This window comes from Drosophila takahashii, chromosome 2R (assembly GCF_030179915.1).
Source record: "Drosophila takahashii strain IR98-3 E-12201 chromosome 2R, DtakHiC1v2, whole genome shotgun sequence".
NCBI classification, from domain to species: domain Eukaryota; kingdom Metazoa; phylum Arthropoda; class Insecta; order Diptera; family Drosophilidae; genus Drosophila; species Drosophila takahashii.
The window spans coordinates 27,069,913-27,096,480 of NC_091679.1; the positions used below are offsets into that span (position 1 = coordinate 27,069,913).

The 26,568-nt window shown below is 42.6% G+C and overlaps 1 protein-coding gene across 1 annotated transcript; it reads left to right on the forward strand.

Annotated features, from left to right (window-relative positions):
* Positions 1-1,556: 1,556 nt before the first annotated feature.
* LOC108055004 (dynein regulatory complex protein 8) lies at positions 1,557-2,200 on the forward strand. The gene is made up of 4 exons (XM_017138175.3): positions 1,557-1,569; positions 1,630-1,861; positions 1,912-2,122; positions 2,189-2,200. Exons 1-4 carry the CDS (start codon positions 1,557-1,559, stop codon positions 2,198-2,200), a joined length of 468 nt encoding a protein of 155 aa, XP_016993664.2.
* Positions 2,201-26,568: the final 24,368 nt, after the last annotated feature.

The window sequence follows — 26,568 nt, forward strand, 5'->3', positions numbered from 1 at the left end:
AGCCTCAACGGAGAGGGGCTGCTTCAGCTTCAAACTGAAACTGCAGCTTAGATGGCCAGACAAATGTGAGGGAAAATTAATGGCGAGCTCTGCAGTAATTTCCATTAAAGTGGGCACAGCTCCGAAAATGCACTTGTTGCTGCTGGCCAGGCACCCGGTAAGGCCAAGGAAAACTTCCGTGTTCCTTACCAGACAGCCGGTGGATCGGCGAAATGGTAATGGGCCAATATGATGGCCTCCATGAGCTGCCTAATGGGCCGCTCTACGGAGCTTTTTACAGCGGCATTATGGACCCGCCTTGTGTGGATTTGGATCTGGTCGATCCAAAACGAAATCGACTGGTTAATTCATTGTAAGAAAAGGAGAAATCTAGGTACCCATAACAAATGGGTGCTTAAAAGTAGGGTTGGTAAAAAAATCGATAGCACTATCGATACTATCGATGGTTTTAAAATTTAGGAAAAATCGATGGTTTGAACCCACAATCGATACTATCGCTCCAAAAAAATAATTAAATTTTACATGCAACTTTGGGTATATTTTAACGAAAAACAAGAGAGAACGTTATAGTCGGGTGCCCCGACTATCAGATACCCGTTACTCAGGTAAAGGGAGTGCGAGGGAGACGGAGATAGAGATAGAAAACGTTGATCACGCATAACTTTTTAACGAATGGTCCGATTTGAAAAATTTCTTCTACATTTCGATAGGTATTGATAAACACAATAAAACTGCATTTTTACTTTTCCAAAATATTAAAATTTTTAAAATCGTAAATAAGCGATTGTGGGCGTTAGAGGGGGCGTGGCACCATTTTGAAACAAACTTGCGCTGCGTAGAAACTCCTAAAATCTGCATGCAAAATGCCAATCTTCTAGCTTTTATAGTTTCTGAGATCTCAGCGCTCATACAGACAGACAGACGGACAGACAGACGGACAGACGGACAGACAGACAGACGGACAGACGGACATGGCTAGATCGACTCGGCTAGTGATCCTGATCAAGAATATATATACTTTATGGGGTCGGAAACGCTTCCTTCTCCCTGTTACATACTTTTGCACGAATACAATATACCCTTTTACTCTACGAGTAACGGGTATAACAAGTATTTTAAAGTATATACTTAAGAACACGACGGTATTTTAATTGTTAAGGCTCAACATCGAATTTTCTTTTCACTTTAATTGTTGTAAAGTTAGACCGTTTCTTTCCCCCTAATTTGTATCAGTCAACCACACTATTTTTCATAATTTGTTTTTTATAATTTGTTTTTCATAATTTTCCTTTATTTTAACAATTTGTTTTTTATTTTCTTTAATTGTTGATACTATCGATAGTATCGATAGTGACCACCATCGATAGCCAAAAACATCGATGGTGTCCACTATCGATTTTTTAACAACCCTACTTAAAGCGAAAAATAAGTATTAATTCACTTCTTCTGCTAATCCAAATCACCCCTAGCAACTGTTTTTTTCTACTGGAGCTATTGATTTAACACTTTCCACCCACAACTTGCCTCAGTTGTTAGGAAAAACTCAAGCCTTCAACATGGATATGGATTGTAATGGGCTAAATCTTCAGATTTCAAATATTTAAAATTAAAATATATTCCTTCTTTTAGTAAATAACGACTTGGAGAAACGCATTTCGGATGCCTTCTGTGTGTTTGATCACCATGGCGAAAAGTTCATAGACGTCCGAGAAGTGGGCACGGTCCTCAGACTTCTCGGCTGTGTACCCACCGAGGAGGAGGTGAACGAAGTAATCTCGGCAACCGAATCCGAGGAGACCAGTGGCGAAGTGCATTTGACCAAATTTTTGCCACACGTCTCGCAGTTGCTCATGGAACGAAAGTGAGTAAGAGCACTTTCTCTATTTATCTTAATTATAATATTTTCCACAGAATGGAACCCGCTCCACCAGAGAAAATTCTGCAGGCCTTTAAGATCTTGGATCCGGAAAACAAGGGGTATCTGACAAAGGAGAGTTTTGGAAAACTGATGATGGAGGAGGGTGAGCCGTTCACCCAGGAGGAAATGGATGAGATGTGGCCGGTGGCCATAGATCCCATCAGTGGAAACATACCATATGAGTTCTACTTGAACCAGCTGATGGTATAATAACTAATTTAAATACTTTTTAGAGTTTTGAGTTTAATATGTTTGTTATTTACTTTTCAGGTCTATCTGTAGAGGAAAAAGGGTACCGAAATATTTTTATTTTTTCACTGAAGATACAAAGTAGCAGTGATAATGTAGCAGCTATCCAATTAGATCCAGTTCTTATTTGACTAACCTGATGCAGCTGTAAAAGTGCAAGTTGTGTTCAATAAAGTCCCAAAATTACACTCGTTAACGGGATGTCTGTAGCACTCCCCTTTGCATTTGCTATTCTGACTATTTCACTAAGCAAATCTCTTTCCACTTTCCACTCCCTTTCTTGGCCACTTACATTAGCCTTGCCTGCGAACACACAGGGGAGCGGAGCTAACTAACCAAGCTGGCCAAATGCGTTCCAAAGTAGCCGGCTAAGTCCCCGGCACAGGACACTGGCTTTTGGCTTTGGTTTTGGATATGGATGTGGATGTGGAAGAGGAGGAGCCGCTGCAACTGGAGTTCTACTTGGGGCGGAACGCTGCAAAGTGGGTTGCGCATCATTAGCACAACTAATGGATGTTCACTTTTCTTACCTGCAACATGGAACCTGGAACCTGGACCAAGTCGTGTGCTGGCCGGTGCTCCTCATCACCTCCTCGCCACAGCACTCCAAATTGCAGGCGGTTATGTGCGAGAAAGGCTAGAAATTTAAATAAATTAAAATACCTCTCGAAGTGCATTTGCTAGGGAGTCGTGTTCGGAGTCGTGTTCTCGCTTCCGTATTTATTAAATTCTAAATACGCGCTGATGGATGCACTTAACTGCATCTTATGGATTAAAATATTTCATGTAATTCCCCTTTCCCCCCACTCCTCGGCACGTTCTGGCGCTTTGGCCAATTTGAGTGATTGCATTGCGCGCATTTAAATGGATGCTGGGATGGTCGAAACAAGTTCTACGTGCGGCTTCCACTTGGACTGCGGCTGCGGCCTAATGGACCCTTAATCTTTACAACTTGTAAAAATTTCGTTTTTGAATTGCGCCGACCGGCGAATGCCTGATTGTTGGAGTCATAAAGAGGATGCCAACTGCTTAGATTCATTCCTTTGACCTCAAACTCGGAGAACAATCTGAGGCAGTGGTACTTCCAAAGTAAAAATTCCCCCGGAACTAGATTTTAAAATAAAAGTCTGACAGGAGTCAGTCAGTCTGGAAGCGGGGATCGTAAAAACGCAGAGCTGCCGAGCAAATTGTCAAAGTTCGGTGGAGCCTTTCTGGAGAACTAAACGGCTTCCGCGCATGAATCAATTCGGCCTGCCTTTCGGAGGCCAAAAAGCTTGGACTGAGACTGAGGGCTCCTCCGACTGATGATGATTTACGCTCGACGAAGCGTAATTAAGATTTATGCTCCACACTCACTTGCAAAATATATGTACTTGCTTATACATATCGAAAGCCACACAATATGCACATAGTTGCGTATCTGAGTTTATGAGTACCAACGGCTTAATTGTTAGTTATGCGCTTTTGTTTGTGCGACATTAAAACTAATTAAGTAGAAAGAGTTCCTATAAGATTTATATGCCTCAATGATTGCCTGTTATTACAAGTGTGTGCCGAGAAGTGGGATGTGAGTGAGTGTGCATTGCAAATTAAAGCAATTAGTTGCATTTTATGACAATGGCCAGAAAGTACAAGCCCCCGGCCAATTCGCAAAGGAATAAAACATGTATTTACGACCCGGGGGGTTTCCTAATGAGTGGGCGATGGCAGGGAGCAAATATTTATGCACCTTGATTGATATCAGCCAGAGGTTGTTTTCACAATTGAGATATTATGAATTAATTATAACGATTAATTGATTGCTGAGGCTTTGTTTTCTTATACTAGTTAACAAGAAAAATATCTACTTAGTTTAAATTTCATTGTAGTGTTGCAATAGTACAGGTAACTTTATTTTATTAGGCAATGAATGAGAGTAAGCAAAACTAAAATTTCAAGTTTTAAAATTTACTACACTTTTATTCAAAATTATAATATGGCATCAGTTGGAACTTCGAAAACCTATGAATAATATTGTTCAACTGAATTTCCCCCCTTAGATCTTGCATTTTTCTGCATTCAATTGAGCCAAATCTATTCTTCTTGGATCCCCGGATTTTCAGAAGTTTCACTTCCTCTGCCATTTCCATTTTCCAGCTGCACCGACTGGAACTTTCAATCAACTTTCTGTTTACCTACGCCTGCAGAGCCACTTGTTTTGAGGCCTGCCTTGAATTAATGGCGAGCCTCGCTTTCGTTACTGTTGCCCCAGAGAACTGGCAGCTCCGACTCGGATTCAGATTCGGAATGGGAATCTGGGTTTAATGCCCCACACAGCTGCATCGCATTGAGAACGGAATGAAAGCGCAAGCGGGCTGTCGTAATTTTGATTTCGGCTGCTTTTCCTGCTCGCCGTTAATTGAATTTAAGCAATAAAATATAATTTGGATTTTTGCATGTTTCCCTGGCGCGTAGCACGCCGAAAAGGGAAACCCGAGTGGAAAGTCAAAGTCGGAGAAACAGAGAGATGGAGGCCGGAATCCAAGGTAGCGACTGAAATTGCAAAAGGTGAACAACATGCAATTGATGGGGGGAAGTCGAGGCAAAAAAGCGTGGCCACTGGCTCCAAGTCCGCCTGCCTGCGTCTTTATTGTTGCAGCAGCCGTCGTCATCATCATCGTCATCATCATCCGACGTCGTCGCTGCCATGTACAACACCCAAAGGTATCAGCAGACAAAATGCTAAAAATGTATTTACCACAAAGGCAACGCGACGACGACGAGTTTGGCTCATTGCTGCTGCTCCTGATGTGCCTTTTGCTCTTGCTGTTGCTTTTGCTTTTGCTTTGCTGTTGCTTTTGCTGCGGCTGCGGCTGCCCTTAATGGATCTGCAGCACTTTGAGTGATTTATTTCACACGTTGATGAAATGGACAGCAATGGGCCGCATTTTGACGTTTATTGCAGCAGTGGCAAGGGCCGCAGAAGCAACAGCAAAAGCAGCAACAACAGCATGAAGCTAAAGCGACCAGTGCCCACGGCATGTGTTCTGCGCATGCGCGCAGCCCTTTACCAAAGGAGACTAAAGCGCAGAGGGCACCCCACATTGGAGCCTGGTTTTTAAAGGAAGCTAAGGAGGCACCCTATAGATGCTCTTCCTCTATCAGGATTGAGAATATAAAATGGCAGGAAATAGATGCATAATATAATTTATTATAATTTTGGAAAAATATTAGAGATACGAATAATAGAATACGAATAATAAATTGGGGGCTTATCCAAAACGAATATACTACTGCAAGAATATTTTGTAAAAATTAGGATAGCCTCAAATTTTAATAGTTAAATCTACAAAAATAAAGAATTAAAGAATAATATTAATAAATAACATTTTCAATCATTTTTTAAATATTTGTTATGTTTCCTGTAACTACTACTTTAAATTTTTGCGCAGAGTATTTTAAAGTCAATCTCATTTGTTGCTTTTATATCATTTTGCTTTTTTAATATTTTCCCTTTTTACCAGCTTTTTTTGCTTTTTTTTTTGCAATTGCACTGGGAGCCTTGCACGTCTTTTGGTAATAGCCCCGCAGACCGTGCGCTCTTTAATGAGGCGCGCTCCTCATTTGGACGCCACGCATTTCGTAGTTTTGTACCCGTTTACCAACGACGGATGTTGGTCGCTCGGCTATTAAAACATTTAATTGCAACTTAATTAGTTGAAGGTCTCTCGCAGCACTTCTCACGAATGCAACTTTGGCAAATGCCATCTTTGACCCCAAAGTCGCATCGAGAGTGGGGTTGGGGGTCAACTCACGGAAAAGCCATCGAGCATAGGGCATTGACAAATCCACCCCCAAGAAAAGTCAATTTAACACATTCACTACGCCTCTTAAAAATGTTGATATTTTAATTAGTTACGCTCTAAAGGATTTTGCACAGCCAAGTCAAGGTTTCACCCACTCCCAAGAAAGAGAAAAAAAAATCCAGCTTGGGCCCAGCTTGGGACTTGGCCGGGTCCAAAGCCTGGATCTTCATGCAGCTCGAGAGAAATAAAGTGCCAAAGGGCACACATGGCACCGAGTTTCTTGGCTTTTGTGGCTTTTGTTTTTAGCCATAAACGGGCTGTTGGTGTGAGTTACCAACTTCTAAGGTGGAGTTATGGGGGGATATTTGAGAAAACTCATAAAGAAAATCAAAAAAGGACTTTTTCTAACTTAGTTATTTAGTTTTTAATTTGTATGTATTTTTAAAACGCCTTTCATTATTGGATTTTTGTCCCTTAATTTTCAATAAAGGCAAGTAAATTCCCCCTTCACTTTCCCCTAAACGCCGCTCGTGACTTCAGACAAGCATTCACCCATATGCCAACCTACAGAGTTTGGTTTTCCCTCATCGGTTTTTATTTCGGTTTTATGACAGCGCGCCCAACTGTGGCAATAAGTTCAAATGCCAGCCCAGAGACCCGGCGACTAAATGCACGGCTAAATGTGCAACTGAGGTTGACTGGCAGGCAGGCTGGCAGGGAAACTCGGGCCAAGACACTCTGGCTAAAAGCTGAGGCTCGAGCTGCGGCCCGAACTGCGGCTCAAGCTCAACCTCAAGAGTCAAGCTCAGGCGGACAAAGGTTCCTTCGCTGGCAGTGCCAAAATGAAAAGTGGGTGTAGCGGCACCAAATGCCATTGCCAACTTTTGGTCCAAAAGCAACGCCAACGCACCTCGTGAGCATCCTCGCCCCCACCTTCACATCCACCTCTCCAGTGCTGATTTCCACTAATTTGATTAAACAGATTGAGTTTAATAAGGTTCGTGGGGAGAATTTCACCGGCACTTGACTGGGGCCGGCAACAAATGTTGCCTAATTCAAGTGCCGCATTTATTTTGTAAACATTTAACACTCCGCACTCTGCATTCTGCACTAGGTATTTCTATGTCCCCATCCCCACAGGCCGCACGACTTGTTGTGATACAAAATATGCCGGTTGAGCAGTGATAGCACTTGAGAATTGCCCACACAAAAGGCCACATCCCTACTCCAATCCCAATCCCAGTGCCAGTACCAAATCCGATCCCGGACCTGGACCTGGAACAACCCAATCAATGGCTCAGTGCTCGTCCGTGCAATGTGCGTTTTGTGTGCACTTATGCGATCATTTGTTAAGTGTCATCGCGCCGGCATATGGGCAGGAAAACAACTAGAGAACAGCCGCAACATCAACAAACTGGGCTGAAAGGGAAATTTGTCCACGGCATCGCAGTGCTGGGATGCCCTAAGTTCACATTGAAAGCAAGCTCGATTCAGGCCTATATCACAATTTGCCCATTTGCTATAGAAATAGGATTTTATTATACTTTCTAAGGATTTTTCGTAATTTTGATTTGGGCATTAAAAAAAGTGGCACAATTTGGGAAGAGTATGTTCAAAAAGTCATAATTAATGTTTACACCTTACAGAAAAATTTATAAAAGATTCAATATATTTAAGCTATAATTATATTGATAATTTTATTTAGTTTTGAGACATGGAACAATAGTAACCAGTATTTGATGTAAAAAAGAAATGGTTTTTGCATGACCTGAAATTTATATGGCCATATCGATTTCACGGGAACATGCTTTTTTTGTGTGTAGTAAACGTATCAGACTTATTTAGCTGAATAGTTATGAAAGAAAAGCCGTACTTAAAAGAAATAAAAGTCCCACTTTTTAGTTTTAAAAGCCCTCATAAATCATAAAAAACCATAATACAGATGTAGAATCAAACAGATTTATGGGCACTACAAAAAACCACTTGTGAATGTTTTCACGGTGGGTATTTAACAAAGTAATCAAAAGATGAGTGCCTTTAAAAATCCCAAACAAATTCCCCTTCGAGTGCTGCTCGTTTAATATAAAACAAATCCCCTAAAAAGCCCACATTGCCGTTCCGAAAGGGTATGCTGCAACAAAGTGCAGCTCGTAAACAAGCGAAATGTTGTTGTTACCGCTGGTTGTTGTTGCTGCTGCCGCTGATGTTGTTGCTATTGTTGATGTCTTCGGTGTGGCTGTTGTCCATGGTCATGGTAAATTTATGCACAATTTTTCGCGCTTTCAAAAAATATTTGCATCATTAATCGTTGCAAACTCTCCGGCATGGCGGCATCGCATTGTGGCGGTTCCACACCGAACCGATCCTCTGCCCTGTTCCGTTCCGTTCCGTTCCTGTTGTTTAGTTTGAGGCGTTGTCTGCGCCTAAAACTTGCCAACATCAACGGGGCAACATCAACATCAACATCAAGCTGCATTGGCATGCGGGCCGTCGTTACAACGTTGTCGAAATGTTTTGTCAAGTTCTCGCCGCTCAACAACAATGTGGCATTTGCCCTCTGTGGGCCGTGGAGCTGCAGGGGAAAAAACGAACCGGAATAATAAAGAAAAATTGGAAAAGAGGGAACCTATTTGCTTCTTAACCACAATGGAAAGTTGCCTGCCCCGTAATAAACTTGAAAACTTGAAAATCATAACAGCGCCAAGCGCTTTTCGCAACCGCAAAAGTCGTAAGTCAAGCACCGCCACACCACCCAGAACCCATTGGGCATAAAACACCACAGTCACCGAACACCCAACATCCAACATCCGAAAACCCATCACCCAACAACCGGCCACCCACTGTTTGCTTGTTCCACAGCTGTTTCCCCCCGGCGCACACATAAACTCAAATAGAACAACTTTGGCCAGAGAAAGGGGCGGTCGGGACTGCAGTCTGAGCAGCAAAAACAAAGAGAAAACCCAATAAAATTATCAAATGTTTAATAGACTCAGCGAGCAGCTCCAAAAGCTCCCACCGCCCGAACAAATAATGATGGATGAAGTTCCCGATGCCTGGACCTCCGCACCAAAACTTAGACGGGATTTAGCTTGCACACTTTTCTTGGAGAACTTTCCAACCGGAGTTACGCACCTTCGTTTTGTAGAAAATGAGCAACAAGTGCCTCGGGAGCCATCTGATGCCCCTAATAAAATACAGGCGAAGTTATGGGAAGTTCTGGAGTCACAAAAATAGTTCGATCTATGACTAGGCTCAAGATTTATGAGCTAGCGTGGGAGTTTCATTAACCATTATTGTCAACAAAAAAGTTTTGAATTATGTTGGCTTGCCACAGAGGCACAAAGCTTAAACCTCATATCGATTCAAGGTGAAGCTGATTAAGTTTATTTTTACAAATTAAAAATCTCTATAAATTCCCAACAAAAAAATTATTGGATTTTTCTGAAATTAAAATTTGGTATTTAGGTTGTCTAGGGATTTTTGTGACACCTCTGATAGATCCCTTTGGTCTTGGAAAATTCTATTGGAGGAAATCATTGAGAAATACATTAGAAGGTATTTACAGTACACATCGGCTCACACCTTCGCCACCTCCACCATCCAGACAAATCTCATTTGGCTGCTTTTCGAATCGTATGATTACGACCTATTATTAAACCATCGATGAAAAATGCCTCGCGACGGCAGAACATTTCCTGTGCGGAGAGACGCACAATGAACTCATAAATTGACGCACCCTCCAAAAGCGACAACATAATCGGCCACGCCGAAGGCGATACTGAGTACTGAGTATTGGGTACTGGGTCCTCCGGTACTTGGGATACCGGGATGCGGCATTCGATCCAACGACAAGACGACAAAGGCGATCCCAGGCGCACTTGTAAATGGCATGTTGCAACAAGCCTAAATATGCGCCACACACAAGCACAGGCGCACTAACGGGCCAGCAGCAACTCTACCCAACGGCAACATGAGCACCAGCAACAGCAACAACTGCAACAGGAACATCGGCAACAGCAATGCCGACTCCTACGCAACGGCGACATTGCTGCCTGCCTCTATTTAGCTGCGCCGAAGCCTTGACAATGATCGTCATTAATTGAGAGGCAGAGGCAGACCCCCAATAGTTGCCATTTGCACCGGAAAAAAGCCACTATTGCACTTTACCAAAAATGTGGCATAAATATATTTCCCACCGAAAAAGGTGAAAAAGGTTAATACGTTCTAAAAATCTACGAGATTGAAGGAAACTATTTAGGCCATTAAAAAAATAATATTTATATTTTATAAGTACTTTTTATTTTCATAAAAAATATTTTCAGTGTCATATTGGGTTTCTTAACGGCCAGGCGAATTATTAAAAGGTGGGCTTGGTGATGCACAGTCCTCGCCCATAGTTGCATTTCAGCTTTTCAGGGTTTTGGCTTTCTAAATGCGTCAATGCCATCATGTGTGTTTGTGTGTGTGTTTGCTGACCTTTAACCCAGAAAGTAACAAGAATCTAAGCAAATATCTACGCACCTATCTACGCAGATTAATCTTTGGGGACACATTCGCACAAGCGCTGAAACTTAAGCTCAGCAAAGGTCCTCCATAAGTAAGTACGATGTGGGTAAAGTTTTCGCTGGGTTATCGCATGGTCTTAAACATGGGGACATTTTAATGGAGAGAGTTATTTTAAAAGATATTTACAGATAGAATTTAAAGTCAATACGAATTTCAATGATTAAGTTTAAGAAATACGTCCTGTAAGTCACTAAAGGAATTAAGTTTCATTGGCTCGTAAAAATGTAACAGGATTAAGATGCTCCCGTTAGAAGTTCAGATTCAGGGCACCGAAACTCATCGTTTGGGGGCTAAAATTCCTTTGATTCGCATCAATCTGTTCACTGATCCAGAGCAACATACAACATATAAGAGAGGGCTTAATTTTAGCCCGCTTTTGACCCCAATCCGAGTGGGTAACGAAAACTAAATGATGACATCTACCGATATGAAACCCCCGTCCTCCGCCCGCCCACCAAAATTACAGGGCCATAAGGCATTTGGCAACAAAGCCGGCAACAGGAATACGGGGAAGAATACGAAATTACAGCAGAAATGGCCGCGAAATTCTTTGCATGCCGCATAATTTGTTGGTAGCCGGCTTTTCGGCCACACGAAAAAGAAATCACAATCTCATTATGGCATACACCTTTTGGCAACAGCAGGCCGAACATAATTATAAAGAGCCCTTAAGTACTTGTTAACAAGTTCGATATCTGGGCGATTTACATGATGTTCTCCGGTTCTGCGATTCTCGAAAGAAAGCGCAAAGGAAGGCAACTGAGTACCCGCAACGGAACATTGCGATTTGAAGAGCGCGATAAACCCATCGGATGGAGAGCCTCTTTTGGGTATTGCCAAAATCATGGGCCGAACAAATTGAATGGTTATGCTTTATGGCTTATGGAAACCGGCAGCTGATTCACTCGCTGCGATTTGTGGGCCATAAAACCGAATGCAGCCCTAATTAAAGACTCGCCACAGCCACAGAGAATCGGGTGGAGAGAGAGTGAGATTGAGACTAAAGACTAAAGTCTGGGATCTGAGGTCTCAGATCCGAGGCCCCGACGATAAGCCAACCGTTAAGAGTCCCAGGCCAACAGACTGCCGGCCATTAGCAGCGATTGGGCTCCGTTGTCGATGTGCCTAACCATTAGCAATTAATTAAAAAATTAGAATATATTACGGGCAGCGATAGCAGAATGTCGCCTTATCTGCCGTCGCATCTCCATTGACATCCAAACGAATTAAATAAATTGAAAATGGCCTGAAATATGTGTGCCCCGGACGAATTTGAATGAAAATTTGTTTCTCTCCATAGCCCGCTTCATCTTATTCTCAGTCTGAGTTTGAGTCCGCGTCTGAGTCTGAGAAGACGATTCGAGACTCTTCACAAAGCCGGCAACTCGAATTGCCCCGGTTGGGCTGAGGCAAATGTTGCATATTTACGAGCTATTTATGCATATTAAAAAATTCCCTAAGCTTCGTACGGAGAGGAGGAAAAATCAAATCAAACTAGATAACAGTAGCTCGCATGGCCCTCTTTTTATTCCTTTACCTGCATTCGGAATGCATGTTTTTTATTTTTTAATAAAAGTCAAAGAGCTCTAAAGGAACTCGCCTTTGGGTCTCTGAGCCCTGCTTCATCTACTCTACCTCCTTTCGCGATGCATTTGCTGATAAAGAATTTGTATGTTTTGATTTTTATGATGCCCCACAAAGGTTGCTTTGGCCTGGTCAGCTGCCTTTGGGTGCATCAAATTGAAAATACCCTGGCCATTGGATATCGGCTATTTGTGCTGCACTCCTGCAAGTGAGCTCATAAAAATCACATTTAATTTATCGAAAATGCCGTAAAAAAATATGATCATCAATTTGGTTAGTATATGCAAAGGCCATTACAATTATTGGTTGAAGTGCACGAGAAATGCAGGAAATGCGTGGAGAATTTTTAGAGAGTCGCAAAAATGTTGAGGCTCTCGGATTAGATTGGACTAGGAAGTCACTAAACTCATAAAGCGGCAAAAATGGATTTTTATGAGTAATACATTTAGCTTAGACGACACATGCATAGCGTCTTAAAAAATGTAGAAAAGAGCAATTTTATTTTGCAGTGGCTTTGGCGATTGCTAGCGAACAAATTGAATTTAATTTTAATTTAATAATAAATATAGTTATTAGTAACTGTATTTATCGATGGCAATCGTTTAAATTATGTATTTTTTTTATTTTCATTTTTATTTTTTTTTAGAAGCAGACCTTAATTAAAAAATATTTCCCAAGTACCTGATGAGACCATTTCAATCATATTGCAGTGTATTATACATTTTTGTAAAAGCACGCTAGCAAAGGTAATTTCAATTACCGGTTAACTCCCTCCACTTTACGCTTACCCATTTAAACTTGGTCAGCAATCGCCGAGGTGAGTCACTTATTGCGGTGGTTTCGACGTCGGTGCTTGGATTAATATTTCCACATTGACAGCCCTTTCATCAAGTCGAAAATAACACATCGAATTATTTTTAGATTCCACACAGTTGCGTGTCCGGCGAACGACAACCGCATGGGAAATTGGCATTCAGGATTCCGGCCCGGCCCAAACGCACACATACACAGGGTCTAACACAGTTATCAAGTTGTCAAGCGGGCCTAAAGCAACTGCCATTATTGGCATATGTTGTGTGTTTGTGCTGCAGTCCAAAGCCCTGAACACAAACAGCAATTGCGTGTGGCAGATGGGGATGGGTATTGTGAGGAGGGGCAACTTGGCCCTAAAAGCTCATGCACATTGCACATTGCACACTGTTCGGTGCATTGATTATTAGATGGAAGCCGCAGCGCATTATCACAAACTATGTCATAACCCCAATGCATCAATTACATTGCTAAGCCAACAAATTAGATGCCTTCATTAGAGTTGGGGAAGGGGAACGAGAATGGGAATGCGAATAGAATCCCCGGCTGAATCCCCATCTGACTAGGCAACATAATGAACGAGCTGCAGTTGGAATTTAGCGCATAATCAATGACGGAACGAGCCGGAATAGAAATCTCTTGGCCATGGGCGAGGCCAAGAAGGCAAGGCAAGGCCTTCGCATCGCGATAAGCGGCTAAAACAAATGTCATACTTGCGGCAGCACGGTAGCAACATGTGTTGCAGCCAGCTCCCCGCAGCAACCTTGTCCGACTAATATGATACGAGGCTATTCCCCATGGCCATCCTCATCCCCATCAGCATCATAATAATCCCCATGCTCATCATCATCATCGCCGACCATGGTCGTCGTCGTCTGGCGACTTTCGCTTCATAATTGATATTTTTGTTTCGTGTTTTTCGGGAAGGAACATGTGCAACTGCAGCGCAAGCAAACAACCAGCAACCAGCAACTAGCAACTTGCAACATGTTGCCCATGCCGATAACAACGGGCAGCTCGTGTTGGTCAAAACCAAAAGCCAGCCCACATGCCTCGCCGCTCCACTCGGCTCTCGCCTGAATGAATTCCATTTTTGCGTGGTTGTGAGATTTGAATTTATAACTTTGTCCCCCTGCTCTTTTCTTCTGCGACTCTAAGCAAGTATGTATCTATGACTGTGACGTTAGCTATTGCATTATCTTTGATTTAAAACCAATTCATCAACTCGCTGACTGCAGCGATGACTTTGTTCTGCGATTCTCGGGCTTAGTAGGATCCAGTTCCCAAGACGACCAAGACGACCGAGACGACTCCTTGGATGTCTTGGCCTGGGTGGGTTGCACTAATTGATTTTCGTTGGCAGTGCCGGCTTATGAGTAATGGATGCCGAACTGCACATCTAAATAGATGCCCTGGGGCTGGTTCTTCTTGGCAACCAGGACGACGGCAATGGTAATGATCATAAATCAAGGTCTGAATTAAAGACAAAGCGATTGGGAGTGGGCCCACAGACTTGTTCCAGATAAGCGGGAAGCAGGAAACATTAGAAATCTAATGATTGCAATCCCCCCTCACCACTCCTTTTCTAAAAAGCGTCGCCAGGAAGATATTATGATTAACTAGAACTGTTATGTCATTCATTATGGCTAAGGAGGCTTAATAAGACCGACTGAAGTGTCATATCTTGGCATCCTTAATGTTTTTTTGTGATTTCCCATTATATAAAACCGTTTCACAGAAATTAAATAGCAGTTTTCTTAAGCAATAGTGATTAGCCTATTTTAATAAGCCAGCAATCATGTTGACCTACCTATAAATACATCAAATACAACACAAACAAATAAATATCATTTAGATTTTTTAATAATTTTTCAGCTAAAGTTTCTGGCATTCCACTTTAAAGTTAACTTAAAACGTAGCCCACATTTTCTCCTTATCGCCGCAACAAGAAAATCCCCCAACTGCCTTTGGACGCGGAGCTGTCCGGCAGTTGAGCGATTAATCCGGGTACGGGTGCTCCCAAAAAACAAACTACTCTTACTGCAGCCGAAAACTCAAATCCAATTTGGACCAGGAGTACTGCACACACGGGATTTGGGCGACCATTTGACCCACAGACACACACTGCTGAGCTGCGACTCGACAATTTCCCTTTCGATTTCAACAGTAATCAAAACTGTCCACTTTGTGTCATGTCACACGCGACAACGGCAGCAACAGCAACAGCACAGAAACAACAACGACAACCACGACATCAACTGCAGATACTTCACATAAACAAAAGCAAAGCCCAGCTATCCGACTGTCCAGCTGTCAGAGCCACACACTCGCTAGTACATCTACAACTACGCACCCGAGTCACAGTCATTCAATCAACTTCAGAGGCCGATGCCCAACTTGGGATACGATTTCCACAGTACGGCGAACGACAGTGCGTTCAATTGTACAAACGGCTTGTGGCGGATTATGATTTTGTGCCCCCTTATAGCTAAAGCCCCAGCCTCCCAGTCTCCAAAATCCCCAGCTCCCCGCGTATCTTACGGATACTTAGGCTTACACACAGTGCCAGGCATGTCTAATTGCGCGCACATGTCCGGCCAGACGACACGCCCCTCGGGGGTTTCGATAGCCCCGGCCCCTCCATCGCCAACCCTATAAAAAAGATACAGAAACAAGCACAATGAGTGAATTGTGTGATCTGTGTCCATTGTTTTGATTTTGCGATAAATATATGGCAAGATACTTTGCGCTTAACTTGATTGAGATGACTGGATAATCGGAGCGAAGAAACGAGGACTTGATTATGATTGCCTTGCTCGGTTAGCACTTTAGCAAGTAGTTTACTAACTGAAAATATAGATCTAGCAACTTGAAAAATCATTTTTTTTTTGTACAACCAAAATGACACAATTATATCATTATTAAAAAGATTAATAAGCCAGTTGTTGTGTTATACTATTCTTGAATTGAAACCTCTTAAATACTGCGCCAAAATAATTCTAGCTAATAAACTATTATGGGCATGAACTTTGCATATATTGCTCATATCATATATTTTATAGTACTGCTAAAAATAAAACTTACATTTGTTTTATGACGCAGGTATAGATAAATAACATGGATATCGAATTACCTACAGTACCAAACGAACGCTTCAGTTTTAAAGAACATCTGTAATTCCACTTGCCCCAGGCGCATTTAGATATTTATGAACCATTACGGCACCTTATCATAAAAGCTTTTCGAATATCTCTGGGGCCGTAAAAAGTATTATGGCCCGTGTAAAAACCCACAGCCACGCGGAGGCGCCTTAGGGAGTATACACTGTCAACCTTTTGGCATGCAAAGCGGCGCCCCAACGGCAGTCGCTGCGACGCCAGCTTTTCGAGGGCCTGAGGATCGAATCGCATTGATAGCCGATCCTGCACAGTGCCTGCAATAATTACGCATGCAGGTGGCGCGCTTCATTGAATAATGCGAGTGCATAAATTAATTAAATTACGTTATAAACTTGGAACGCCGGACTCCCAACTGCCGACTGCCTCACGCATTTGTCGCATAATTACGGGGCGCGAATTGCGCAGGCAACAAAGTCCAGTCTCCTTTTGGCCAAGTTGTTGCTTTGATTGGAAATCGTTGTTTGGTTTTAATTTTTGTCGCACGGCCACCCAGCAAGTGGCCGTCTGTTCGGCAGGCAGGCAGCCCAGGTTTTTGCAGAGAGCTAATTTGCATAGCCACCATAGCCAAGGCTATATAGCCTCTTGCCCCACAGGCAGAGACCCGTTTTTGCTCCGGTCCCTCTCGCTTTTTCGGGCCACATCGGAGGAACAGGAACATGTCGTCCAATTACTCGTTTATTCAATGGCGTTTGCATTAAGTGGACGCGTTAATTACGCCACCGTGCGACGCGACGCGATTCGAGCTCGGGTTCGGGCGAAAATGTTAATTAAGTGATATTTTCGGCACCGCGCAGACATCCCAGCTATCCGGCATCCCAATTGGGCCTGTGCCCCTGCCTTTGCCTCTGCGCTTTTGGCAGGCACTGTAATTAAGTTGTCCTACGAACTACGGCGTTTGTGCGTGTGCTGATGCAACGTAACTTTTCCAACCTGGTCTTTGTCTTTCCCCAAGTTGCACAGAACACAGAACACAACTTGCTCAAGGTCACCGGTTGAACTTGCTGAAAGAGTCTAGGAAGTTTGGACAACCCACAAGATATATTGCGAGAGCTAAGCGATTTGATGTATCCTCAACTATTTAGGTGTTGCACATTCCCCGGCCGGGTATTTTATTCAGCATTCCGCATATCCGAGCATCTGACTGTATAATCTACAGAACAGCAGATGCCGTGCGCATTAGCCTAACTAGCTGGCTTTAGATGCATCATTAATGTGCATTTGTTGGCTTAGATTTTGCGGCCAGATAACCACGCATGGGAATCTCCGGAGTGGAAGTCCCGCCAGTCTGAAAACATTAGAGATACAGGCAGAGCCGAGCGAAGCCAACCTTTTTGTGCTGCTTAAAAGAGCAAACAAATAAAAATGATTTATAACGCAGTGCGTTGAGGTTGCAGCGCCGCCAAAAGCGCCAAGAGCCAGGCGGCGGCCCTCGAGGCGAATGGACATCGAGAAGGTTGTCCGCTCCGGTTCTCAGCTCCTCCAGTTCCCTGGCTCCCCTGTAGCCCCCGATTATGTTTCTGATTCCGATTCTCGGTCTCGTTCTCGTTCTGGGACTATCTTTCGCCCGACGAGCGGTGCGCAAGCTAAAAGTCTATGTTAACTTTGATAAATCGCTGCACTACTAAAATGCGATAAGCGTGCGAGCGCGACCGTCGCATCGCACTGATGAGGAGTCCCAAGGCCCCGGGTTCGAGTTCGGTACCGGCGGCAGGCAGCCAAGTGCGACCCCAGAACGCCAGTGATGGCAAAAGTCTAATAAAATCGGTCATTTAAGAAAGGAAGCAAATGAAAGTCTTTGTAATATGTATGTAGATTAGATGAGGAAATGATATCTTAAAAATTTTATTAGGTCTAACTAACACTGAAGTTGATTACACGCTTAATCATTTAAGCCAAGAATATCAAGAAAAAGAAGTTTAAAATGTTTAAAATAAATTTTAACAAAAAGACAGATTTTACCAAAGGAAAGTGGTTTGAAACCTCTTGAAAGGGCGCCTAAAAGTAGGCTATATAATATTTTTATGATAAGTGTCCTATTTTTGGAGCACATATCAAGGCATATTTTTAGTACATTTTAAAACTCCTTATTTCTCTGCAATCTCTTTTTCCCTTTAGATACAAAACGTAATTAAATAGAGATGTCAGATACATAGTGTATCTACCCCAAAATATAGCCAAAGGTGCACCACTGCTGGACTCTCCAGTCCGTGGAGCGATTCCGATGGCTACTGTGAAAGGGACGATGGCCAGTTGATCGGACGTTGTAAACGCATGCGCTGATTGCAATGCGATAGTCGCCGTGGTCTGGGGACTGGAACTCGAACTACCGATACTTATACTCATAGTACTTATGTATGTACTCCGCTAGTGTCCAGCAAGTACTTGCCACAATGATATCTGCATGTCTATCTTAGATGGGCACACACACTCTCTGCCGCACAGCACACACGCACAGTTGCAAGTTGCGAAAGGCGTTGAGTGGTGTACGCCTGCGTGGCTACCTCTTTCTGGGGCTCTGGCTTTCTGGGCCCGGTTCGTCTTGGCCCGGTCCGCACAGCTCTGGGCCATTCCATTGCGTGTTGTGGCGAGTCAAGTGCAGCAAAGGTCCGCATGTGTCAGGCACACACACTCCGGCACTCACAAGAGGGAAACACTTTAGCGACAAACAGTCCAAGTAACCCAACAAGCTATTTAGCAAGAAAATGTATTCCATTTTATTGAAGAGGAAGAGCTAAAGTGTTGGCCTATTTGCTTAATTATTTTATAATGGCTGAACCCCTAAAGAACGATATCCCTTTTAACAAGGTGGAACCCTAAAGGTATAAAATATATGACTTTTTAGAGAAAGGTTTTAAAACCAACCAAGAACTTCCTTTTGGAACATTCGTTTCTTTACAAAACTAATTAAAAGGATCTCATTCATTTTTTTAAGATATTATTATAACCCTGTAAAAAAACTTACGCAGAGCCTCAACCTTTTTGGATAATAGAATAATTCCAAATTAAACGTTCTGATAAAATTAAAAAATTATACAAATCCAACTTTATCGAGTTCGATAAAGTGCTCGATAGTAAACATAGGTAGATTAAATCACTAATACCAAACAATTTTGTTTGTAGATTTTTAATTTCTTTAAGATTTCTAAAGCCAGTTTTTATTTATCAGTATTTTACCTTGTGAATTTTATAACCATTCGATACATTTGTTCACTGGGTTGGACAAGTACTCGTCTTCTTTTTACTGGACTGGCGCATACCCACCACTCATCCCCATTCCCCCTGGCGATCCGCCCAGTACTTTGTACGATACGTTCGCTTATCTAGCGCCTTGAACTTGTAATGTTGGTTATTTTGTGCAAATATTGCGTTAATTAAAATATTTTAGTTGCGCCTCGTTGATAATGGTCGTCGTTGACGTCGTCGGCGTTTGTTGTTCTTGTTGTTGCTGCTGTGGCGATTCCCTTGGGGCTTCCTTACGATTTCTTGGCGCTGATGGCATGGGGCTCTTGCCACCGACACCTTTTCCTGCTTAATGTGCCACCGCCAGTTGCCAGTTGCCGGTTGCCAGTGGCAAGTGGATTGCAATTGCATTTCCAGACCCTCGAAGTTGGCAAGTTGGCAGCACAGAAAGTTGGCATCTTCCGCCGCGGTGATTAGATAACCCAATCCAATCCAAAGTCAAAGTCGGGGCAAACGGCATCTGGAGGTGATGGAGCACGTAAGCGCGTCAAATATTTGCATTAAGATGCCAGATAGCAAATGTTGCGTTTTCGTATTTGGCCGCTAAACATTTATAATTACTTAACGCATCTTATCGGCCCGGCCCTGGGCAACTCAAAAGCGCGAACGAAAATAACTCTGATAAAATAAACTGCACATCAAAGTGTCCGTCGAAGGTTCGACGCTTTTGCTGTTCATGTCTTGAGACGTGGAACTTGGAACTCGGAGCTTGGACAGGGGGCACGCTCGGGGGCAAGTCAACGAACCCAAATGGAGCGTAACTATATTCAAAGTGCCATTGGAGAAGCCGCACACTAAACCCAAAACCCACATGGCCCGCTCTAGGTCTATTCGTGCAAAGTTCAAAGCGAGGGCGGTTCGAAACGAAGGTTGAAAGTACTTTTGCAGTTCAGTAAAATCGATTATTGAAATGTGGTGTTTCATCATTATTATTGCATCATTGTTATTTAATTATTTAATTTCAAGTTTTCTGTTTTTTTAGAAAATGTATACCTTGTTACATTTTTAATTTGAACTACTTTTAAAAATGTAATACTAATATGTATATGTAATACTAAATTTGTGGAGATTTATTAGCTTTAATTTTAAGATTCCAGTTTCATATACCATTTTTTCACTCAGGCTAACACATGGCTTCGCTTCTAATAGTTATCATTTAGAAGTAGTTGACCCACCCTCGCGATTCCTGAAAGAAGCGCATTTCGAATTGCACCCACGCATTTGTTGTAACAAATTTGTAGCGCGTTCTGGGGAGCACGTGACTCTGCAACCGGGCCGAAAAACCAGCAGCGGAGGAACTGAAGCCAAGCCAAGGCCCCAAAATGCAGCACTATATCCCGATCTAAACGCCATTGCCGGGCGGAAGTGTGAGTGCTTCGGACCCTCCCCTTCCCCTCCCCCCGACTGGCCATCCCGGGGTCCGATGGTTCAGTCAGTGTGCAGAGCGAAAGTAATTGATTTCCTTTATAGTTGAGACAGTTTCGAACTCAAATGGCTGCAGCGGCAACAACGTTGCCAGCGTCAATGCCACAAAGCCCTTTTCCCCTCCATTATTTAGCCATGCAGTGAGAAAAAACATCTGAAAATGAAGGATTACTACTAAAATGTTAAAAGCTACTAGTAAGTATAGTTAAGGCATACATATATGTTTTGAATTATTATTAAAATAATTAAATCTAACATACTTAGTCGCACGATGTCTTATAAAGAAATATTTATGATATATTTTTATACGAAATTTGCAAATTGTTCAGTAAATGAGACTTATTAAATGTTTTTCAAAATTCATCAGAGCTGAGTTAAGTTTTCTCTATGGAATAATATTAACATTTGATTGCCAGCTATTCCGATATAAAATATCCTGCTTCCCCAAATTGTTCTCAGTATTGTTACATGTTACAGTCCTCACATACTTGGGCTTCCTGTCTGGCCATCGCCTTTGGCCCGCTGTGTTTGCCGCACGTGTAAATGCTCCAAACATGTTGCGGTTTTCGGGTTGAACCTAACACTTTTTCGGTGTTTTATTGCCAGAGCCGTGAGATGTTTTAAATAAAGATTTTTTATTGTCAATGTGGGGAATAGTGTTGCGGCTTTTAGCTTTATATCACCCGAGACCGAATGTTCGACCGTAACACCTCGGCATTAGCTCCCTAGCTCCTTCCCCCTGTCCAAATCGCTAAAGTCGGCATTCACTTTAAAGTGCCGAGGTCGGCGTGGAAAATGTCAAAGGGGAGTTTCCTGGCTGAAAGGTGCAGGAAACGCTTAGACCCGGCGACGCCAAATTAGCATTAAGATGAGAGGGAGGAAACGGAAAATAGAGGAGTCTTGGCGCGATCAAGAATTCCAAAGGCGAGAAATAAGAAAAATAAACTAGTTGGGACTAGGGATACTATCAAGTTACAAAACATTTAATTCTCTTCAGATTTTAACCAACTGTAAATAGGGAACATTTTAAATAATGACTTTAAATTACTTTATGCGCAGCTGAATAAACACAGTAAAAAGTAGAAAAAATACCAGTTTCGAGTTTCTCCGTTTTGCAGTAAAAAAATTAATTTACGTGTTCATCCCCTTCCTTAAAAGCCTATAAATAGAGACCAAAATTTCACTTGCGGCACGATAGGCGCCGATTTGGACTCGGGGCGTTTCTGAGACCCGCAATCAATCTACCGCATATTTAAAATACAATCTTATGTAAATAACCTGCGACGGCGCATGCCAAAATATGTTTTGCTAGTGTGACTTTTGATGATGCTTAACATTAATCGAACTGCTTATAAATTTGATAGATATCGTTTTGAAAATTGATTAATGAGCACCGGCACCGGGCGAATGTTTTTTTATTCGTTTGGTGGAGATAATGCGTTTAGTAGGCAGAAAGCGTTGAAGATCTCCCCCGAAAATAATTTTGTTTTGAATAGTTTTGGAGAAACCATCGCCGAGTCATTAATGAGACCAATTTGAAGATCCGTAGAGACTGGTAGACGTAAACAAAATGCAAACAAACCGCCGACAAAAATGATTTATTAGATGCTGCACTTGACACCACCAGGGGAGATTCGCTGAGATGACGATGGGGATGAGGAGATGGGTTGGCTTGGAGCTGGTCTCGTATGAGTGGCTGCTGCTCATGATGTCGCTGATGCAGATGCTGATGCGGCTGATGATGTTGATGATGAACAGGCGGCAGTGATTCGATTTGCCTGGATGCAACAGCAGCAGCAGCAACCATATGTGGCAGGGCAACATTTATATGCAACATGCGGCACGGCAACGTGTGTTTTCCAAGCCGTTGATGAATGCCAATGTGATGACTGTTTTTGTTGTTGTTGCTGCTTCTGCTGATGGGGGCACAAGTGCCAAATGCCTCTTACCCCCATCCGCCTTCGTGGGCGTGGCCAGCAGCACTTTGCGGCGCGACTTGACTCCCACTTGAATTTGCATTACAAAGGCAACACAAATTGCGCACGGCTCTTTGTGCCGGCTTGCTGGTGATGCTGCTCCTTGCAAGGTCTAGGCAGATCCTCTCTAGAAGCCGGAGGGGCGATACGAGAGTTCCTGGTCCTGAAAGAGTTATCGAAATGGTATATTTTTTCATATTTTAATAATCATAAAAATTTGGTTCAAATTCCAATATATAACTTTTACCTATGGCGTCTTCCACGAATTTCTTAACAATAAAATATAATTTAAGTATTTTACAATTTTCACTGTAGATAAATATTATTTTTATTTCACCCAACTTTTCTAGCACCCCTCGCTTGGTCAGGTTTGTTTGTGGAACTGTAATTGAATATTGAAATGCATTTTTCATTAGCGCAGAGAGGTAGATGTAAAGGGCCAACACAAAACGGGCCTAGAAAAATTGCGTATAATGAAAATTCAATTAAAGTTTATTACCTTTGGCTTCACTGGCTTAACCCCCTTGGCCTTCACAGGCTTAACCGTCTTTGGGACTTGTGGTCTATTTGTTGCATTAATTCTAAAGCAGCTGTTTTCTCAAGTTCCTGCCACAGCAGCAACAGCAACATTTACATTGCATCCCGGCAGCAACAGTTTGTAAATTGCATGCCTTTGTTGCGATTTTCCACAGAAAGTTTTTCTTCTGGTGCCTAGCTGCTGCTGTTGTTGCTGTTACTGTCAAGGCGACATGCAAACACCTTCATATCTTTTAATGAGAATAAATTGATGTTTTGGGTATTTTGTAACTACCTCCTCCCGATGTTCGTATGGAAAACTGGGAAAACTTCGTCGGGAGGCCGACCAAAGTTTGGTGTTAATCATTCTTAAGGCGCTCGGGGCGGGCCGGCGAACGGAGATTATTAGACAATTTGTTATTGATAGGCTGGGGCGAAAGGTGTGAAGGAAATAATAATTGAAAAATGTGGAAAACAAGCTAACAAATTATGAGCTCAATTTAATCCCAAGTTAGTTCAGGACAAGAGGAGAAAAGAAAGTTGGGCGTTCCCGCGTCTCCTGCTAAATTTTCGCATAGCAGGACTTGAGTATCTGCAGATGCATCATTACGACTGCTCATAGTTAAAACTTTCGCTCATATCGTTAATAGAAAGCGACTCCCACAAAGTAACCCCTCGCACAACGACCCTTTTAGCCATTGGAAGTGTCATTAAAAAACCTATTATGAATGCCCTGCAACGACTGTATTTCCCCCACAAACATTCAGTCATTAAATAAATGACAGCCTGTCCGTCTGCCAGCTCCTCACTGTTTCCCTGCCAATGGTGTGGGTCGACTTGCTCCACTTTCCGCTGCTGCCATCGAGATAAGGCAGCGATATTGACCCAAAGAACTCAGAACTGTGGAAAACCGAAAGCTCTGAGCCTGAAATGGACTCAACTCGACTCGACTCGGCGAAACTGCAATGCAAAAGTTGAAACTTATTATAATTTTAATGCAAAACATTATGCGAAAGTATAAAATTATATATCTCTGCCTGCCAGTTGTTGCAACTGCAGAGGCAACTCAAGTCGGTGGCCATAATTTTAAATGGGCAGCAGCAGCATCAGCAACAGCAGCAGCAACAGCAGCAGCAACAGCACTTGCAACAGCAACACCAACTGCTTCGGAATCAGCAGCCGCAAAGAATCAACTGTCATAATGACAGTTCTCTGTTTACGCCATCGCCGTAGTCATGGCTTTGCCACTTTGGACTTGGACTTGCTACTTGCAACTCGCAACTCGCGACTTGTTGCCTTCTAATGGAAATTATAATGTGCGGTGCAGTTGCAGTTTCAGTTGCCGTTGCCGCTCGACTTTTTTATTTCACTGCTCTCGCCGTTGCTCTAACTCGGGTAAATGCTTCTAAACGAGCAGATGGCTAAACTTTATAAATTTACAAAAAAAACAATTACCAACAAAACTAGTTCGCTAAACATTCCAAAGTTAAGGAATGAAAATGTTTATTTTAGTTACTATAAAAACATTTTCATGAACTGAAACATTCAATTTTAGTTTTATATAAGTTTTAGGGAAATATCTCAATATTCTTTATATTATTTAAAAATGCACAGTTTATTTAAAAAAGGTCTTTTACATTTAAAATTTACACATAAATACTTACTTAGAGAAAATATTCCTTACCTACTCATATTCGAAATATTTTTAAATTTTTAAGGACCTTAGTCTCAAGACCTCAGAGTATTCCCCCGTCGCCTTGGAGTACACCTCTCTCGGTTCGTCTATTTTCCTTTCTGTTCACCTAACTGCATAGAGAGCCAACCTCCAACCAGTTGAGTTGATTAGGGGCTGTCCGAGTGCCTGACTTTTTGCCTGACTGGATGGATAGATGGCTATATGGCTATATGGCCGACTGCCTCTCGAGCTGACTTGACTCCTTTTGTTGAGCGGCGCGGCGATAACGCGCCGAAATGTCAATAAAAGTATGGCCACGGCTTCGCCTTGACTCTCGAGTGCAGTGCGGCGGCCTCAAATTTCAAAATTTGATCAACGAAACCATGCCGGAGCGAGCATTTGAGTGACGTTGCGCTACTTGGCAGCCCGACTGTCTGTCTGACTGTCTGTCTGATTGTCCGACTGACTGGCAACAACAACCTTGTCTAGCCTTGCCTGAACCTGAATGCCTGAATGCCCGACTGCCTGATACCTGGGCTGCGCGGCCATTGTTAGCTGGTTTTTAATATTTATTTTGATGTGCGATAGATTCGTTTAGACAGGTGAAAGGCTAAATTGTCAATTTGCAAGCGGGCCAAAAGCAAAACCCCAAACTAAACGCCTGGCCTGGCCAAAATGTAAACCAAAGTGGGTCGCTCCGTTGACTTGTTTTTGATTGGGCCAACAAAAGCAACAAAAAAAATTCACAACGGCAGCATTTCCATTTCACTACGTTGTTATTTTCGGGACTTAAACTGAGTCAATCGGTGCACCCTTTTGTTTAGACATATCTATCAGTTTGTTTGCTCTGCTGACGTGGCTGGCTGAGTGACTGGCTGACGGACTGGGCAACTAACTAGCTGACAGACTATCTCTCCCCTCGACCTCGATTTGTTGATTTTCACTGGGCCAAGCCATTGAGCATTTATGAAAAATTCTGCACGAAATTTGTTCGACCCAGTTTAATTAAACCTGGAAGTGAAAGTATTTGCCAGGTGATGTGCAGTTTTTATGTATTTTTACCAACCCATTTTCGCTTTAGTCTACATTTACTAGATATAATAGCAGGGGAACTTCTTTAACTGTAACCTTACTTGTTTTAAAGCCTCTGTAAAAGGAAGTTGTTTTATAGGATCAGGAGAGTACTGCTATTAAAGTTGGAATGTTTAGTCTAACACGACCTATTCGTTGGCCAAAAAAAATGTAAACTGATAATTATGAAGCCATCAAATGATATATAGAGCTATTATTTTCTGTTAACGAGTCTATGCCAACAGCTCGAATTGAATGCCACAAATCCCCTGGTATATATTAACCCAAATGACACCACTTTTCACGCTAAACAAATCTCGGCAATTTAATTTCCATAGAAAAATAGGACAGAGGAGGAGCACTCGACGTTTGAATTTATATAGTGAACTTTTATGTGCTGGCTGCTTACGGTGCCATATACACATACGATTAACGGCCTTATAAACAAGTGCAGCAAGGATAGTCCTCCTCCGTTGCCCTTTTGCCTGCCACGTTTGTTAGTTTTGCGATGCATCGTTTAATTTTAACGCTCAATTTAAAATGTTTTATGCAGCAGCATCGCGAGGACTCGCTC

What these genes read in the sequence shown, in the direction of transcription:
- LOC108055004 (XM_017138175.3), top strand. An exon ending in CAGTTGCTCATGGAACGAAA is followed by an intron (nt 1,862 to 1,911) that starts GTGAGTAAGAGC and finishes TATTTTCCACAG; the next exon opens with AATGGAACCCGCTCCACCAG.